We start from the raw sequence: 19,246 nt of genomic DNA, 5'->3' as shown, positions 1-19,246 counted from the left end.
CAGCACCCGCCGGGCCGGGGCGCCAGGAGGGCAAAGGGAAGACCCTGGGTGAAGCCTTGGCGCACCCACCAACCGTCCGCTCTCTCCCAGGCGCGGCTCCGGGCGCCGGCTCCCTGCGGACCCCCTCACTGACCCGCGCCCCAAGCGCCGGCAGGGGCGCGGGCATCACTGGACGCTCTGCGCTTGCGCGGCCCGCGGGGCCTCCCGGCGTCCGTGTGAACATCCGGATCACGGGGCTCTTAAGGACCAATGAGCGGAAGCACCGTGAGCCAGGGGGCGGGGCATCATGGCTGCCGCCAGTGCGCCGCGTCCGGGGACTCGTGGGTGTCACGCTGACTGACAGCTCCGCTACCGCGGACCCGCCCTCTGCCCTCGCCCGCCGAGCCGTGGTCAGGCCCGGGTAGCTCTGCGAGGCGGCGGCCGGAGAGGGAGCCATGGGGACAGTGCACGCCCGGGTAAGAGGCCCAGCGACCGGCGGGCCGCGTGACCTCTGGGCGGGCGCCGCGGGGAGACGCTCTCGCGCTGCGCCCGGGGTTCCCCCGGTAAGGGGACGCCGAGGACGGCGGGGCCTGGAGGCCTCGTGGGGGAGGCCGCAAAGACGCTGCCGGCGGGGCCCGCAGACCTCCGAGCAGGAAACCGGTACCCAGAAGGGGGACGTGACTTGCCCAAGGTCACTCGGCGAGGCGGTGGCCCAGAAAGGACTAGCGAACTTTCCGTGGTGACGCGGGGCGGAGTAGTAAGTTTTCCTCTCCGCGAGTTGATTTCTCTAGCCTCCGCCGTTTCAGGCGTCTTCTCTCCTTTCCGGTCACCTTCTCCAGTCTCCCGCTCAGCCCCTGCTGGGGTCATGATGGACGCCTAGAGCGTCAGGTATCCTTTGAAGACCCAGACCCATCTAGGACCCCTCCTTTCTCCTGCTCTCGGTGCAGAGACAGAAGCTCTCCGCGCCTTAGTTACTCCTTTTAAAGTGGTAGCAGTAATAGCACTTCCCAGTGGTGAGAGTTAAGGCACAGGAGGTGAAAGTACTGGCTTGGGTGCTTGGTGCGTCCTCACTGCTTGCCAAACTGCTCTCCTTTGTCGTAATCTTAACTGAGGGCCAGAGAATGAATGGTTTGTCCGAGGTCACACTTGTTAGAGCGTCCGAATGTTCCCAGACTCAGACCTCCTGAGTCCCACTCCTCCGCATTACTTTTCTGCTACAACATGGACTGTTTTCACTTGTCCTGCTCAGGAGTTTTCAGTAGTTTCCCGGTGGCTTCCCAAGGAATTTAGCACAGACCCCTCAGCTTGGCATGGGCAGTTGAACTTCACTCTCTCTGCTTCACAGATCATTCAAATGAAACACAGTAACTGTTCTGACACACTCCTTGGACTGTACCTTGTCCAGCAGCTCCTCACTCACCCACCCCCAGGCCCATCGTCAGCCATGGAAATAGCCCCATCTTTTAGAGCGCAGTTCCGGTCACTTCCGACTTCAACCTCCTCATCTGCCTTCATTTGGATGTGCTGATAACTTCCTTGAAGTTTTTCCTCTGGCGCCTGTTTTAGCTCTGTTTGGATTTTTCTCTTACTCCTTTCCAGTCTGTTTGTAGATATTACAGTAGGAGCTGGATCTTACTTGGTTTGCATCCCATGTAGCATCTTCAACAAAGTAGGCATTCATTCAGTTATTTCTGTAACATTTCCCATTGGTCTACTAGGTGCCTGGTATGGCTTCTTAGGGTTACAGAAAAAAACAAAAAAAATCTTTGTTTTTATTGAGCTCTTTTGGTGCTAACATCGCTGCTTTGATTAATATGTTGGCAAAAAATATTCTTTAATTTGAACTTTCAGCCCACTAGCCAGTGTTACTTGAATGCTTTGGTCAGGATTCACAGTAAGAAGACATTTTATATTTGCCATCTAGTACCCTCCTCATGCATATGTGAAGCAAAAATTTTGTGAAACAATATTTACCATGAATATCTGTTATGTTTTCTTATATTTTCTATTTGATTTTAGCCTGTATCACTTTAAAGGTGCTGTTCATAACTCATTAAATTGATTGCATGTTCTATCCCTTCAGTTAGCACTGCCTTGCACGGTACCTGGATCATGGCGTTCAAGAAAACTTGCTGGGGGTGCCTGGGTGGCTCAGTCGGTGAAGTGTCTGCCTTCAGGTTAGGTCATGATCCAGGGTCTTGGAATGGAGCCCTAGTCAGGCTCCCTGCTCAGCGGGAAGTCTGCTACTCCCTCTCCCTCTCCTGCCCTTCCCACCTTGTGCGCGAGCACACTCTCAAATCTCAAATCTCAAATAAATAAATAAATAAAATCTTTAAAAAAAAAAAAAGAAAACTTGCCGACTGGTAGGCTGAGCTGATGAAAGGATAGAGCTAGATCCAAATATTTATTTTAATTCATTTCACCAAATACTTACCCGTACCTGCTCTTCCAGACACTGGAATATAAGTTTATGAAGGTGAGGATCTTGTATGCACTTGCCACATGATATGTTCTTAATATTTGGTGAATGAATGAATCTCTATTAGTAAGGCCGTTATTTTAGGACATCAAACTTTGGTGGAACTGTGAAATCATAAAGACATCATCTCTTAAAGTTTGAATTTTTTTTTTTTAAGATTTTATTTATTTATTTACAGAGAGAGAGACAGCGAGAGAGGGAACACAAGCAGGGGGAGTGGGAGAGGGAGAAGCAGGCTTCCCACGGAGCAGGGAGTCCGATGCGGGGCTCCATCCCAGGACCCTGGGATCATAACCTGAGCCAAAGGCAGACACTCAACTGACTGAGCCACCCAGGCGCCCTAAAGTTTGAATTTCTGATTAAAGTATACAAGTGGGCATGGCAGATTAGTGAGCCTTATTTCATGCTTTGAAATTTTAGGAACTGTAATGGAATTTTTTTAGTATTGTGGAATATAAACCTTGTGTCCAGATAAAGCATAAATAGAATGAATAAGTGCTTATGTTCCTAACCGTAGTATATATTCTGCATACAGATTTAGCACAAATTTAATATACTTTTTTACACTATGTAAACTTAAATGCAGGAAGCATATTCGTGAAATGGTGCAGGTAAAAAGTTACTTTTTAAAAATTTGTTAATATTTTGAGAGATTAATCATTCTTTTTTTATAATATTACACCACAAAAATGAAAAGATGATATGAAACAAATGATAAATCCTTTGCCCAGCATTATCTTCCCTATTTACTTAAGGAAATATTCCACTTTAACCACTGTGAGGCAAGGACCTGGTCTGTCTTGCTCACTGCTGCATCCCCAACTGTTAGCACAGTGCTTGGCATGCAGTAGTATGAACTTCCAGTGTCAAGAGGTGTCCCAGCACAGGAGGGACTGATTCTGCCTGAAGAAGCCAGGGATGGCTCACAGAGATGACATTTAAGGCAGATCATTTTAGGGAGGAAGTTGTACCGAGCAGAGAGAATGAGGTGTGCACCAACATGCATGTGAGGGTCAGGGGAGTGCTGCAGGTTGAACTTGGAGTCGCAGATGTGGGCCTTAGGGTGGGGCTCCTCATGTGTCCTGCTAAGGGATCTAGTTGGATTCTATACCTCTAGGCACTCTCGAGGGCCATCACAGTCTTTTAGAGCAGGAGTGGGAAAGAGGACGTGTCAGGTCATTACCTTTCCAGACAACCAGTGACATTATGGAGGAAATACTGATAAGTCTGTCGAGTGTATCTGGGGAAAGGGGAGAAGGTCCCAGAGTCTCCATTGCTGCACATACTGCAGATGTCAAACATGCCTGTGCACTTCAAAAGCACTTATTTGCAGAGAATTGGTGGAGTAAGGAAGCAGCCAGATACTGGTTAGGGCAATTTTCCCCAAACTTGCATATTTGTACAATTGCCTGGTCCCACACTAGGCCTTCTGAATCCATTTCCGGGAGCGTCTGTATTTAAGCAAGCATGTACGTAACATATGATATCATACATGTGTTATTATAAATTCTGTTATATTGACACATTCTCCCTGGAAGTACTATACCAGCCACAGCCTCTGGAATCCTTATTCAGAAGTTACTTTAATGCTTTTGAGATGAGAGGTCAGTTCAGACTGTAGAAAGTGACTGCCTTCTGGCACATTTTATGAATATTCACAGTTTCTTTTAATGTGTTAATGAGGCTTTCAGGATACAGAGAAATAGGTTTTAGTAATTTGATTTGTCACTATAGTTATCCTAGAACATATCCAATTTTGTTTTAAAAAATTAGAATACTTTCGGGCACCTGGGTGGCTCAGTTGGTTAAGCGACTGCCTTCGGCTCAGGTCATGATCCTGGAGTCCTGGGATCCAGTCCCACATCAGGCTCCCTGCTCAGCAGGGAGTCTGCTTCTCCCTCTGACCCTCCTCCCTCTCATGCTCTCTGTCTCTCATTCTCTCTCTCACAAATAAATAAAATCTTAAAAAAAAAAAAAATTAAAAAAAATTAGAATACTTTCTAAAACAAAAAAGCAATTTTTTTCTTTTCTTTGATGTCTTTTTTTTTTTTTAAGATTTATGTATTTATTTGAGAGAGAGAGAGCAGGGGGAGGGGCAGAAGGAGAGGGAGAGAGAATCTCAAGCAGACACCCTGCTGAGAGCAGAACCCAACACCGGGCTCGATCTCATGACCCTGAGATCATGACCTGAGCCGAAATCAGGAGTTGGATGCTTAACCAACTGAGCCACCCAGGTACCCCTTTTGATAAATGTCTTTGTGGCACCTTATTTTTTAACTTTTTTTTTTTTTTTTCTTCAAATGGGCCTGAGGTGTATAGGTCCAAACAGCCATAGTCCCAGAGACCTCAGTTAATGACACTGTCATCATAGGTTCATGCCTGCCCCTTTCAGTTATTTTTCATCTTTATTTTATTTATTAGTAATACACTGGACACCGTGGAGGGAGCTCACAACCAGTCCAGGATTTGTATATCAACAGTACTTACATCTGTCCTTTGCTTCCCAGCCTCCACTCCACAGAGGGAAACATGGTACTGAGCTTTCTGGAGCACCATCTAAAGACAAAATGCAAAGATTTTTGTTTTTTTATGTAAGCTTATTATTTATTGTGTTTTCTCCCTCCCTTTTAGAGTTTGGAGCCTCTTCCAGCTAATGGACCTGATTTTGGAGCATTAGGAGAAGAGGCTGAGTTTGTTGAAGTTGAACCTGAAGCCAAACAGGAGATTCTTGAAAACAAAGATGTGAGTTTCTGCTGAAGGGCTTGATGCAGTTCCTGCCGGAGACATTTGCTTCCCTAGACCCCCAGGGAGACAGAAGGATTAGCCTGTCTCATTGCCTTCATTTAAGAAGACCTGGTAGCCAACTACGTTTCAGAAAGGCTGGCGACTTTTAGAAAAGTAGTTTCTGGTTTTAGAGAAATCCGTTTATTTATGTGGGAAGCTTAAACAAACGTATTTTTGTACTTAAGTTATAAGAAAAAAACAAAGTATTTCAAGGACAAACTCAAATTATAATTAAGTTTATACTGTGTCCAGAAAAAAGAGTGAAACTTTTCCTAAGCTTTGTTGCCTTTGAAATTTAAATCCAGCTGAAAGAAGTGTAAGCACATTTTCAGTGGTTGTGTAATTAAGAACTTCTGCAGTATTCTGATTACTTTCAGATATGCATTTCCCTAATACTTCTTATTATTCCTGCTTTATTTTCTCTGTTACTCATTACCATCTACTGTACTATATATGTTGCCTATTTCTACCCTCGTTAGAAGGTAAGCTCCATCGAGTCAGGAATTTATGTCTTGTTCACTGCTATATCCTCAGTGTTTAGAATAATACCTGGCTGTTAGGTGATTGGTGCATTGTTATTGAATGAATTAATTAAATAAGCTTTTACAGATAATAAGGTAAGAGGCTCTGAGCCAGCATTTATCATGTTTACTGAAATATGCAGAAGCTCTCTAGCAAGATGCACAGTTACTAAATTGGGGGTCACAGCATCAGCCAGGGGCCAGTGCTCTGGGAGCACGCTGGGAAGGCTATATGGGGGACCTCTGTGGCCTGCTTGGGTTTAGGACTGTCGTGGTCCTTGGTCATCCAGCTACAGAGACCTTGTAAGTCTCAGTCACAGGAAGTACAGACCTGGCAAAGGATAGGTTCAGGTAACCAGCTTTTTTCAAAAGGCAGGAAAATAAATGAAGTCTGGAATTAAGAAGTATGGATCATTAAACTTGAAAAAAAAAAAAAAATCCTTGGTTTAATTGTCAGACATTTGTCTTTAGCCTTGATGCCTACTTTCTTGTCCAGTATCATACTTAATAATCTGTGTCCCTGCAAAAGAATGAAACTGGACCACTTTCTTACACCATACACAAAAAATAAACTCCAAATGGATTAAGGACCTAAATGTGTGACCTGAAGCCATTAAAATCCTAGAGTAGAGCACAGGCAGTAATTTCTCTGACATCAGCCATAACGAATTTTTTCTAGATAGGTCCCCTGAAGTAAGAGAAATAAAAGTAAAAATAGGCTACTGGGACTGCATCAAAATAAAAAGCTTCTGCATGGTGAAGGAAACAGCCAACAAACATAAAAGGCAGCCTACTGAATGGGAGAAGTTATTTGCAAATGACATATCCATTAAAGGGTTAGTATCCAAAATACGTGAAGAACTTACATGACTCAACACCAAAAAAACAAATAATCCAATTAGAAAATGGGCAGAAGACATGAATAGATACTTCTCCAAAGAAGACCTACAGATGGCCAGTGGACACATGAAAAGATGCTCCACATCACTCATCATCAGGGACATGCAAATCAAAACCACAATGAGATATCACTTCACACCTGTCACAGTGGCTAAAATCAACAATACAAGAAACAACAGGTCTTGGCGAGGATGCGGAGAAAGGGGAACCCTCGTGCACTGTTGGTGGGAGTGCAAACTGGTGAAGCCACTGTGGAAAAAATTAGAAATACCCTATGATCCAGTAATTCCACTGCTGGCATTTCCCCAAAGAATATGAAAACCCTAATTTGAAATGATTCCACCCCGATGTTTGTTGCAGCATTATCTACAATAGCCAAACTATGGAAGCAGCCCAAGTGTCCATAGACTGATGAATGTATAAAGATGTGGTATAGATACATAATGGAGTGTTACTCAGTCCTAAAAAAGAACGAAACCTTGCCATTTGCAATGACATGGATGGAGCTGAGAGTATGATGCTGAGTGAAATAAGTCAGTCAGAGAAAGACAAATACCATATGATTTCACTCATATGTAGAATTTAAGAAACAAAACAGACAAAGAAAAAAAGACAAACCAAGAAATAGATTCTTAACTACAGAGGACAAACTGGTGGTCACCAGAGGGGAGGCCGGTGGGGGGTGGAGGAAACAGGTGATGGGGATGAAGAGTACACTTGTGCTGATGAGCATGGTGTAATGTATAGAATTGTCGGATCACTAAATTATACACCTGAAACTAATTGAACACTGTATGTCATCTATACTGGAATTAAACAAAAAACAAAAAAAGACCATTTAAAACCTAAAAAAAAAAAAATAGTGATAATCCATGTCCCTTCGTCACATTTAGGTGGTTGTTCAACATGTTCATTTTGATGGACTTGGAAGAACTAAAGATGATATCATCATATGTGAAATTGGAGATGTTTTTAAGGCGAAAAACCTTATCGAGGCAAGTAGTCTCCCTGCTTGGCATAGTTTCCGTTCCCTTCTAAAGAACCTACAAATCTGTCTCAAAGCCCCGAGCTCCCGCGCCAGCCTCTCCGCTGATAACCTTGCCTCCTACCCTGAAGGGAGCCTCGGTGCCCCCAAGCCGGGCCCCCTACCCTGGTTCCCTGGGTGCCTCCCAAAAACCTAACCTGTGTTTGCTTTCGCCCTTCCCTCCAGCCTCTCTTTCTGCAGAGGCTGGTCCATATGTGTGTTCCTCACAAGCACCAGCGCTGTGATAGGAGCGGACCACGTTGCTTGCTGACTCCCTCTCCGGCACCCCACTTAGCGCTCTAGCATGCTCTCGTGGGCTGGGTGCTCTGTCGTTACCCACTCCTGCTGTCTCCTTGGGACACTTGCTCCATTCATCTGCCATCTCCATCCTCTCCTTGGTCGGTGCCTTCCTCCTTCTGCGCTTGGAGCCATGTTGGAGGCAGAGTCCCCACCAGCCTCCCGGAGGCCGGGTTCAGGCAGCCCCTGTCAGTACCCACAGTCCTTAATCTTCAGACACTGTTTGACCATTCTCACTTTAAAGAAAATTGCTATTTTTTTTTTTAAGATTTTATTTATTTGACAGAGAGAGACACAGCGAGAGGGGGAACACAAGCAGGGGGAGTGGGAGAGGGAGAAGCAGGCTTCCCGCTGAGCAGGGAGCCCGATGTGGGGCTCGATCCCAGGACCCTGGGATCATGACCTGAGCCGAAAACAGACGCTTAACAACTGAGCCACCCAGGCGCCCCGAAAATTGCTATTTTTTTAAAAAAAGAATATATAAGCACAATCTTAAAAAAGCATCAAACCATCTGGTGGTACAGAGGATACTGAACTGAAAGGTAGGCATTTCCCTCCCCCGCTGGCCCCAGTCTCACTCCCCAGGGGTCAGCGGGCTGGGGCTCCTGTATGGTGTGTGTCACGCACATGTAGACACAATAACCCCATTCCCCACATTTTCCTGCACCTTTCATTTTTGATACTATATGGAGATCTGTGGCATTAATACATTTAAAATTCTTGCCCACCTGTCAGGGAAATACCCTGTGTCCTTGTTTTCATTGGGGCTTTTTCCCAGTGAATGAGACTGAGCACCTTTCCCAGGTTTACTGGCCATTCATGTATTTTGTGAATTACCTGTTGGTGTCTCCCATTTACCATTGGATTGTTAGGTTTTGTTAATTTACAAGGGCTCCTCGCATAGGACAGAAGTGATCTCTGTCACTGACACGAATACATTGCTCTTGTTCTGTTGTCTTTTGAGATTGTTTTTATCTTCCCTCTTTCTCAGCGTTTTCTCTCCCCCTGATTTCCACGGATCCCACACTCTCCTGGGCTGCTTGCCCCTCTCCTCACGTTCACTTTAGGCTGCACTGTCAGCTTCTTTCTCTGTGACCATCCTTATGTGTTGCTTTTCCATGAGGATTGTCTGCTGGGGGCTCTCAACCACACCCCTGGTCTCACTACAGCCTGTGTGGTAGGGCCCCCCACTTCTACTTCTTGCCAGGCCTCTGTTGAGCTTTAGGCTCGAATATGCACCTGCCTGCTAAGCATTTCCTCATGGGATCGCCACAAACATCTCCAACCCTGTGTGGCCAGAGAAGGAACTCATCGTCCCTTTCCCCCCAGCCCCTGCTGGCCCTTCCTTCTCTGTCTCTGACTTCTCAGTGGTTTCTCTAATGGTACCCAGAAGTGCTTAGCCCAGAGCGGAAAGTTGGTATAGTCTCCTCTCTCTCCTGCCCTCCATCCAGTCAGTGACCGTCCTTGGGCTCCGCGTATGACGTGTGTGTAGTCTGTCCTCCCCCAGCACCGTGACCCGTGCTCAACAGCTGCCCTCCCAGGCCCCGGGGCTGCTGTGAGCAGCTCCTCCTGCCTCCCTCCGCCCCTTTTTCTTTCTCCATGTTCATCCACACTATCAGTTGTCTCTCCTGAGGAAGTTCTACCCTGTCTGTCCCCTGCTGGAAGCTCCGAAGTCAGTCCCCTTTTACCTGCAGGACAGGCTCTAAACCATGCGTATTATGAGTCCTGCCCTACTCTGCTCCCCGAGAGCCTTTCCTGCCCTGCCCTTCTACTTCTGCCTGTCCCTCCAGCAGGAAAGGACTGCTGACCTCAGAAGACACCGCTGTCAACATTGAAGAAAGAAAAAAGCAGAACAGTGGTTAGAAAACACGAGCAACACAGAAAGGCACACAACATGGTCTCCCTTGCACCAAACACAACCACTGTAACGACAGATCGTCATCCCTCCGAGGAGTCCTGCCGGGCGGGGTGCATTTTGACTAGTTTTTTTTGTTTGTTTGTTTGTTTCTGTGAAAGGGATCTTGTCAATGCACCTGCTTTCTGTCCTCATTCGGGGTTTGTTCTTCTGAACGGGGCTTTGTTGTTGCTCCCTGAGTGCTGTCCATCCCCTTCACGTGTCTAGTCTCCGTGGGGCCGCCTTCTCAGTGACTCAGCAGCAGCGCTAAACCCCCAGGCCGGTCAGACGGCCACCAGCTGTGCTCCTGTCCTAGAGGAAGACCTTCTCTTTTTGTCTTCTCTCACAGGTGATGCGGAAATCTCACGAAGCCCGAGAAAAACTGCTTCGCCTAGGAATATTTAGACAAGTGGATGTTTTGATTGATACGTGTCAAGGTACCTGCTGTGGCGTAGTATCCCTCATTATCCCTCCCGTCCATCCTGCAGCATCACAAAAGCTGAACATGTGGCCAGACAGATAGCATCTGGAGGGTTATCACGCACAAAGGTCTTGGTAGTTCACGGTCCCAGGGGGGTAGTTGGAATTTTTTTTTTTTTAATGTCAGGCTGAGGGAGGACAGGTGAACTTTGAAGATACTGTCATCTGAACCGGTGGATGGTGCAGGCGTTCTAGGGAGGATCCCAAGGGAGGTCAGCCAGGCTTCATTCGGGATAGCCCAGCCCAACCGGTGTCCAAATGGGCTCTTGGCAGGCAGGCTCCATCTAAATGTGTGCTTTCAGCGGGAGGGCACCAGGCCTCAGATTTCACTTTCAGTTTTTGCTCATTTGCTTGTTTGCTGCTTGACATCGCACAAGTCTGCCAGCTTAGTCAACGTGTACTCTTTGGTTGATGAGCACGTGCCGCAGGCAGGCCCTGTGCTGGGTACCAGGGAGAGGCCAGCAGCGAGCAACGCATAGTCTCCTTCTGAAGGAGCTTCCGGGCCAGCAGAGCAGGTCAGGGGCCGTGGGGCGGGACAGCCAGCCCTTCCTGCCCCCTCAGTGAGAGTAGTGACACAGCTGTACCCAGGCGAAGCTCTGTGGTGAGCATGTGTGTGCAGGATCCCACTGAATCCTCACCCACACCCGGGGAAGTGGCTGGCGTTATTTTAGAAAAGATGTTTCCCAGCTAAGGAAACCAAGGCTCAGAGAGGTTTAACTTGCCCCAGGTCAGACAAGTGAGTGACAGAAGTGGCCCGTCCACTACTCTGGAGTGCTTTTCTTGGGGCCACGTCTGGTTGGCAGCGTTTCACCTTAGCGCTCTCCTGCCTGCCGTCGACGTGACGTGCGTGTGGTCCGCGGGGGCGCTTCTGTGGGGTGCTCCATCCCGGCGGCAGTTAGCATTACCTGGGAACTCGTGAGAAGGAACGGTTGGGGAAGTAAAGCCCTACATGATTCTGTGATGGGGGTGCCCGCTGTCATCCATGTGTCAGACCCTGTAGAATGTACAGCAGCAAGGACGAACCGTGCAGACCACACTGTGGTTCCTGCTGAGGCCTCGCTGTGGGTTTGTGACTTGTGACAAATGTTACCACGCTGATGCAAGATGACTGCAGGAGGAGATGCGTGTGGGTGGGGGTAGGCTCTACGGGAACTCTCCACTTTGTGCTCGATTTTTCCATAAACCTAAAGCTGCTCTAAACAGGAGAGCCTCTTAATTAAATTAAAAAAAAATGGTGCCAAGGCTCCGGCCTGGGCTGAGTCTGGGTATCGAGGAGCCGGCATTGAGGCAGCTCAACTGCCCCGCCGGGGTTGTGGGGTCAGCCCTGCCTTTCTATGAGAGACCCCCAGTCCTTTGCAGAGCTCAGCCCTGCCCCCCAGCACCCTGGGGCCTGTGGTGGGTGCCAGGGCAGCTGCCGCCGACTTGCGCCCTCATCATCCCACAGCCACCGCACCCCTGGCTCGCGGAAAGACAGGGACCGTCACCTCTGAACTTGCATTGAGTTTGTTGCTTCTCTTTTGGGGTTACTAGAGTCCCTCTTGTCACAAGAATTCTGTTTTAATGGCAGTTGAATTGCTGCCTCGAGTATCCTCAAGGACTCCCTAGGAGGAGAAGAAATGCCCTTAGCAGATAGCATGCACTTAAGCAAATATCGCTGCTCGCAGTTCCCTCCTTGTAGCATCTGACTTGTTTGATATCTCCTACCACAGGAACTAGATGCAGGTTCTTAGGTGCAAAGGTATATTGTGATTTTGTGGTGGACTGTTCTTGAACTTTAAAACAGACGGTGTGTTTGTCAAATGAAATGAACCTTCGAATGGCTTTTTGTCTTTTTTAGCAGTGGGACCTAAAATAAAACCGCATGTTTGAGTTGTCTCACTGTGCAATATTTTTTGTGTACGTAGGTGATGACGCGCTTCCAAATGGGTTAGACGTTACCTTTGAAGTAACTGAATTAAGGAGATTAACGGGCAGTTACAATACCATGGTCGGCAACAACGAAGGCAGTATGGTATGATATACTTCCTACCAGCAGACCTTTCAGTGATGAGCCCTGAAACGTGACTGTTCTCAAAACTGATGGTGGTTTCGAGACCCTCACACGCCTCCGTCTCTGGGCTGATGGTGTCTCACTGACGCTCCTAGGCCTGACTAGAGTACGTTTTACCTTTTCGTTTAATTTAAATTCCAGCGAACACACCGTGTTAGCTGAGTTTCAAGTGTCCAGGAGAGCGACTCACCACTTGCACACGTCACCCAGTGCTCATCACGACGAGTACCCTCCGCAGCCCCTTCCCCTGTTTCTCCCCATCCCGACTGTAGTCTGTTTCAGATTGTTTGAAAACAGTAGGTAACATCAGTGGTTAATTAGGAGTGATTTGGAGAATGTTTGTATTAAGTTTCTTGTTCAAATTCCCCTGAATTCCCAATCTGTACAGTTGATTTCCCTGGCTTTGCAGTCAGCAAGTGAGCCTGCCCCTCACCATCAGACAGAAGGGCGGGGGGGGGGGGGGGGGGGGCATATCCACTCAGCAAAGGTACATTTTTAAAGAGGAAAGGCCGGATCTGTAGTCCGCGGTTTTGTCCTGGGTTTATGAGGCTCCCTTTGCCAGCAGAGTCTTTCTTAACAGTTACCCTTCCTTCCGTGTAAACCACCGCTGATTTTCTCTTCCTCCTAGGTGCTTGGCCTCAAACTCCCTAATCTTCTAGGCCGTGCAGAAAAGGTGACTTTTCAGTTTTCCTATGGAACCAAAGAGACTTCGTATGGCCTGTCCTTCTTCAAACCACGGCCCGGAAACTTCGAGAGAAAGTAGGGAGCCAACAGACGATTGAGTACAGTGGCCTGGTTATAAGTTAAAGTAGATGCGTTGCTTGTGAACAGACACTTGGCTGAAGCAGCTCGCCCTTGTGTGGTGTGTCACAAGGCGCTGCAGCTTCCCTCGTGGCACTGAGCCCCGGAAGCGTGTTTTTAGATGTGTTGATTTAAATGTGTACGAGTTATCATCACTGAGCATCTAAAGCTCTGTCCCATTGTCTCCTAGCTTCTCTGTAAACTTATATAAAGTTACTGGCCAGTTCCCTTGGAGCTCACTTCGGGAGACAGACAGAGGAGTGTCTGCCGAGTACAGCGTGAGTAGCCTTTCGTCCCTCCCTCTGTGCACTTGAGCGAGAACAGGCCTAGTTCGCTGATCGCCAGAGTCAGCAAGAGTGGGTGGGCCAGGGCGGGCAGGCCTGCCTGCGGTCTGGCGCTTGGAGTGCGGGCCTCGTGGCCGGGGTCACCCTCTGCCCTTCGCCCTGCTGTGGGGTGCTTCCTGGCTGGCGCCTTCCTGCGATGCCGTGTGTTTGTCCTTCCTCGTGTGTGCTGAGGTCCATAGCTTCTGGCAGCCAGCAAGGTCACTGCGGGTTCCTGAAAGCTTTCCTCGTTGGTGGCCACTTACGTACTTCCAGCAGGATCTGACGTAATGCAGCAGATGGAATTCCTACCATTTGACCACCTTTTGGCTTTACGATGACCCCTGCCCTCTCTCCCTTTCTACACCGTGCGGGCTCCCCTCCTGTTCCGGGCTCGGTTCATGAGGGAAGATTGGACACCCAACGTGAGCGCGGTCTGTAGGCCAGCAGCATGGCCTCACCCGGGAGCTGGTTAGAAATGCAAGGTCCTGGGCCCCACCTGCCCGCTGAACCAGCGTCTCGGGGAGGACGGCCGGCACGTTCTCTCCATCCGCGCCCCGGCAGCTCTGGTCCGGGACCCGTGCTGGAACCCTGTGGTCGGTGCCTTGAGGCACTGGAGACACTGGCCGCTTGCATTCCTCAGCCTCACGGGCAGACCAGGGGCACGAAGCCCCTAGCACGGAGTGGGGCCAGCGGCCCCTGGCTCGGGATGCAATGTGAGCACTTGCAGTTCCATGTTCAGTTCTCCATGTGGCCCCCTCTCCACGTCTCCTGGGAGTAGCCCTGGGACGCCTTTCTGCCCTGGGCGGGGTGGGGGGGCGCCCAGCTGGCGCTGCCCTCCCAGCCCCTGCCCGGCAGCAGCTCTCCAGAGGCCACCGGCGGTGAGCCCTGGGGTGCGGGTTCCTCCCCATCTCTCTCCCGTGTGCCCCTTTTATCACTTTTTTCTAAGCCTTTTTTATTTATTTTATTTTTTATTTTTTAAAAGATTTTATTTCTTTATTTGACAGAGAGAGACACAGCGAGAGAGGGAATACAAGCAGGGGGAGTGGGAGAGGGAGAAGCAGGCCTCGGGCTGAGCAGGGAGCCCGATGCGGGGCTCGATCCCAGGACCCTGGGATCACGACCCGAGCCGAAGGCAGACGCTCAACAACTGAGCCACCCAGGTGCCCCTCTAAGCCTCTTTTAAAGAGCAGGTTCTTAGGAGGCTTAGAGATAGCTGGTTTAGCCCCAAGGCATAGCAGGGGTGAAGGCCATCTCTGTTGGACGAGGCCTTTGGGGAGGTGCATGGCAGAGGGGCCAGGGGAATGGGAGGGACAGAGGACTGGGAGCTGGTGGCCCTGGGCTTGAGAGATGAGCTCCTGGAGGAAAAGGGCACCATCTGGCCCCTGCCTCATCCTTCTGACTGTGAACACAGAGACATAGATGTGTCTCCTCTGGGCGGTTGTGTTTCTCTTGTTAGGAGCTGCCTTATGAGGAAGGAAGGAATGATTTAGGCCAGCCGTGCACCTTCCTCAGGCATTTGGGGGAGTAGCTGAGTCTCATGTGGCCCTACGTGTGGAAATGGCAGGTGGGCAAGGCTGCCCTGGATCCTGGCTGCTTGATACCGTGCCTTGTGGATGCTCGATGAGAACCAGAGTTGAGGCGGGTGGCCCCGAGTTCTCACCCTGGGAGCCAGGCCTGAGGGCTACGGGGAATGCCCAGCGAAAGACCGCGCCGGGAATGTGAAGTGACCTGGCTTACTTGTAGGAGTCACATCATCGTCACACTGCCTGAGGCCACTAGATAGTGTTCACTGTTCCAGAGCAACCTGGGTGTCTCTGTGATGGGGACCTGAGATGGGCGGGCCTGACTTTGGGGCCAGAGGGTCGGGGCAAGAGGCAGGTGCTGCTTGCCCGGGGGTCACGTGGCTCAGGCCTCTGGCTGCAGGAAGGATGCTCTTCACTCGTGAGCACCTTCGTCTCCTCCCTCTTCCCCGGGGCCTGATGTGGGTCTCCGCCGTCACTCATACTGGCTTTGGACCGGGGACTGGGCCAGGTGGGGCGAGCGTCAGGTCATAGAGCCCGGAAAGCAGCCTGTGGGTTACCAAGCTGGGCGCTGAGTGTGGCTTTCTCACAGGTCACCTGTCTCCTTGCTCGGAGCAGAGTCCTGCTGCTTTGAGCAGGATCACAGCTCTCTCCCCTTCTCCCTCCCTCCCTCCCTTCCCCGCCTTCCCTTCTTTTCCTCCCTCCCACACACCGTAAAAACAACAACAACAACAAAACAAAACAAAACACGTATCTTAGGTGTTTAATTGGAACAAGATTTCTGTGCCTCGTTCTGAGGCCTGATGGGGGACGACTCCCCGTGGGTACAGCACAGAAAGGCTTATTGTGGGCCCCCCCACCCCCATGTCCTTGCAGTTTCCCATATGGAAAACCAACCACACCGTCAAGTGGGAGGGTGTGTGGCGGGAGCTGGGCTGCCTCTCAAGGACGGCGTCCTTTGCTGTCCGGAAGGAAAGTGGGCACTCGCTGAAATCATCTCTTTCGGTAAGGGCTTTCCTCGTTTGACTACGTATTTAGATGCATTGGGAGAATAGCCTTCGCCAGCAATGGGACAGACCGGAAAGGGTCACGGGTTGGGTGGCTGCTGGCGGCTTTGTGAGTTTCTGGGCACTCGCCCCGAATTATTCTGTTGAAGCATCGTCAGCGGAGATGGGAAGGTGTGCCTGGGAGCCGACTGTGGGATGTGCTTGAAAGCTGGCCGAGTTCACTTAGGTCAGGGTCAAGCTCCTTGAGAGGATGGGCCGAGCGACAGGTCGGCATCTCCCAGCTGGTGACCATGAATTGTCTGCTCCACCCTCTCGGTTCCCTCACCTGTGAATTAGGGACCAGGAACTGCCTTCCCAGAGGGCTTTTCTGAAGGTGAAGTGATGTGATAGGGCAAGGGGCTGGGCACAGCACGCGGCCTGTGGTCAGCGCTCAGGAAGTACGCCTTCTTACTTGACACGATGGCTTGAAGTGAAATACTGAGATGCACGTTTCTTTCAGCATGCAATGGTCATCGACTCACGGAACTCCTCCATCTTGCCCAGAAGAGGTGCTCTGCTGAAAGTTAACCAGGTAGTATTCCTTTACCTACGTGCGACCTGCTGGCTCGGTGACCTGGGAGGGGAGAGAGTCCCACCCAGTAGGCACATTTTCTATATTGAATGCTTTCCTTTAATTATGGAGATTGTTCTAGAATGGCTTTCAGGGGTGTTGGTCCCATGTGAGGGTCCCAGCTCTGGAACTGCTCCGTGTAGTGCAGTGTTCTGCCCCCACAGAGCGGAGGGGAGATAAAGTTCTGGCCTTTGGGATGGGGTCACTCACTAGGCAGGGAGGAAAGTTGAGGCTTGGCTGAGCTAATCCCTTGGTCACCAGTAAGAGACCACCTCAAGGCAGAGAGGGTAACTCCTACACCTGAGGGTCCCCGGGGTGGATGCCAACAGGGGGGCGCACTGTTGCGCTGTCTGCCTGATCTTCAGGATCAGAGGACCAACTAGAAATCAGATTTTTACATCAAATGTGCCCAATTGTGCAAGATTGGCTAATTTTTTTTTTCAAACACTGAGTAGGCCAAACAAGCCATATCACGCAGCAGAATGTTCCCGTGGCCAGTGTTTCTCCCCACATACAGGAGTAACATAACATAACATAACATACTCTGCGCAGTCAGTATGTTTGAGGATTCTATGTTATGTCAGTCCCCTGGTACCATCTAGAACAACTAGAATAACAGCTAGAATGGAGCTTCTAGGGGACAGACAGAAGCGATCTGCCTTTTTAAAAATACAGAACAACAAAAGTAAATAGTACTTGGAGTGACATGGTTTTGGAGCTGGTGTAGTGAGTCTGTTTGCTCTATTTGACGTGCGGATCCTTCGCCAACAGGAGCTGGCCGGTTACACTGGAGGGGATGTGAGCTTCATAAAAGAAGATTTCGAGCTTCAGTTGAATAAACAACTTTTACTCGATTCAGTGAGTATCCAGCCAGACCTTCACCTGTATTTTTATTCCTTGTTTTTGGAAACTCAATTCCTGGATAGTAAAAGCATCATCCAGAGGGGAAGCCCAGAACATTAGTGCTTGAAACTGAAGTGCTTGATCTTTTCAATTTAGCTGCAATTGAGGATACTCTGGGGAGAAGTGATCATTTCTCTCTTCAAGAGGAACCTGTCAGTCATTTTATGTGGGACCCCAGGAGAGCCCCTTCCCCATTTGTCAGCTCGGGGCCATCATGGAAATGTGTCTGGAGGGCAGAGGAATGCACTTCCTTTCCCTCTGAGGTCCCTTCCAAAGAAATTCCAAGGCTTCACCTTATTTTGCTGAGTCTGCAGGGCTCTGGGCGCTTCCGGGAATTTCTTTTCAAACCTTTAATCCAGTTTGGTTTGGTTTCTCCTGATTTGCTCAGGAATGAGGAGTAAGTGACCTGATTCTGACCGAGGCAGAGGAGCCCCTCGGCTCGTTCTCCAGTCCTCCCAGGGCTGGGGAGACTGGGGACAGCTCTCTGTGCCCCCCCTGCGACATACACACCACCTCTGCCCTTCGCCACCACCAAACGCGGGGCGAGGAGTGAGCTTTAATGAGATGGCACGCGTGTCTGCTTCTACAGTCACTTACCACTGCCCCCAGTCAGGCCTGGCGTCGTTGCTTCTTGCATGGGGTTCCTGCCTTTCCCCTGCCGCTGCTGGTCCGGAGGCCCCCGCGTTGTCCAGTCGGCGAGCTCCTCCCGGCCCCCTCCCCGGCCCTCGCCACTGCACTCGACGCTGTCCTCACTGGACTCCATCATGACTGTGTCCTCCTTCCACGTGTCCACTTCCTCTTTGCGGGGTCCTTTCGAGGCTTGCTGCACTCCCACCTTGTGAGTGTCCCCCCTAGATTCTCGTGGGGGTGTCCTACGCTGCCACTCTCCCCAGAGGATCTCGTCCCGCCCGTGTGCTTGGCGCAGTTCTCCTTCTTGGTGCCAGAGTCACATGCTGCCAGGTGTTTCCACTCTGCTCCTCAGGGACACTTCAAATTCAGCGTGTCTGAAACCAACTATTACTTTCCTCCTGAATCTATACCCCGCACCCGGGCTCCCAGTTCCACTGGCTTACACAGCTGTTGACCCAGCTGCCCTTGACCTCCCTAACTGCTTGGAGGAGTCCTCACCCTGAAGGCCACTGAGCACCCAGCCCTGCCTCTTCTGCCTGCTCAGTGTCACCCAGATCCCATGCTGCGCTTTCGCACCTTGGTTGTGATGTCCCTTTCTGATGAGTGTCGCTCCCCCTTCTCCTCCTCCACGCCGCAGACGTGCTGCTCTTTGTGAGATGCAAGTCTTAACAGTACCGCTGTCCCGCGTGAGGTGGGCACTGTTGGTGTCACGCTTAGTCTTCGGGCTCGTCTCTCTCCCCGCTCCCTGTGCTTTGGTTCTGCTCAACTCCTTCTCGTTTCCCAAAAGGACCAGGCTTTCTTACTTCCAGGCACTTGTACTTTGTCCTCTGCTGGCTGTAGGTCCCTTCTTTCAGCTGTTCACCGGCCCCTCGTTCCCTGCCTTTTTAAGACTTTGGCGTATCTCCTGTAGAACTCCTCTGGCCTCCAGACCACAATCGGGGTTCCTGCACTGTGTGTTCAGTTCCTATGCCTTTCTCTGGGTACCGCTCATCACGCACGCACTCACCTCCCCATCCGCCCTCCACATCTCTGTCGGCTGCCTGG

General features: G+C 50.2%; 1 protein-coding gene across 2 annotated transcripts in view; it reads left to right on the top strand.

Annotated features, from left to right (window-relative positions):
• The first annotated feature begins 271 nt into the window (after positions 1 to 271).
• The window catches only part of SAMM50 (SAMM50 sorting and assembly machinery component), a 35,261-nt gene continuing 16,286 nt past the window's right edge, over positions 272 to 19,246 (top strand). Inside the window, exons 1-10 of one of the 2 annotated variants that reach the window (XM_045872362.2) lie at positions 273 to 455; positions 5,090 to 5,200; positions 7,557 to 7,658; positions 10,228 to 10,315; positions 12,263 to 12,369; positions 13,037 to 13,167; positions 13,400 to 13,487; positions 15,929 to 16,057; positions 16,559 to 16,630; positions 17,441 to 17,527. In XM_045872362.2, the coding sequence (XP_045728318.1) occupies positions 435 to 455; positions 5,090 to 5,200; positions 7,557 to 7,658; positions 10,228 to 10,315; positions 12,263 to 12,369; positions 13,037 to 13,167; positions 13,400 to 13,487; positions 15,929 to 16,057; positions 16,559 to 16,630; positions 17,441 to 17,527 (936 nt within the window). In that variant the 5' untranslated portion in view covers positions 273 to 434. Of the gene's footprint in view, positions 456 to 5,089; positions 5,201 to 7,556; positions 7,659 to 10,227; positions 10,316 to 12,262; positions 12,370 to 13,036; positions 13,168 to 13,399; positions 13,488 to 15,928; positions 16,058 to 16,558; positions 16,631 to 17,440; positions 17,528 to 19,246 lie in introns of both variants that reach the window. The other variant, XM_064590501.1, reaches the window with a different exon arrangement.

Source organism: Mirounga angustirostris, unplaced genomic scaffold (genome assembly GCF_029215605.1).
Source record: "Mirounga angustirostris isolate CCGP_5_RB_7025 unplaced genomic scaffold, mMirAng1.0.hap1 SCAF_5, whole genome shotgun sequence".
Lineage (NCBI taxonomy): Eukaryota > Metazoa > Chordata > Mammalia > Carnivora > Phocidae > Mirounga > Mirounga angustirostris.
Note: the sequence above shows the minus strand (reverse complement) of the source record. Positions and strands in the feature narration are given on the sequence as shown.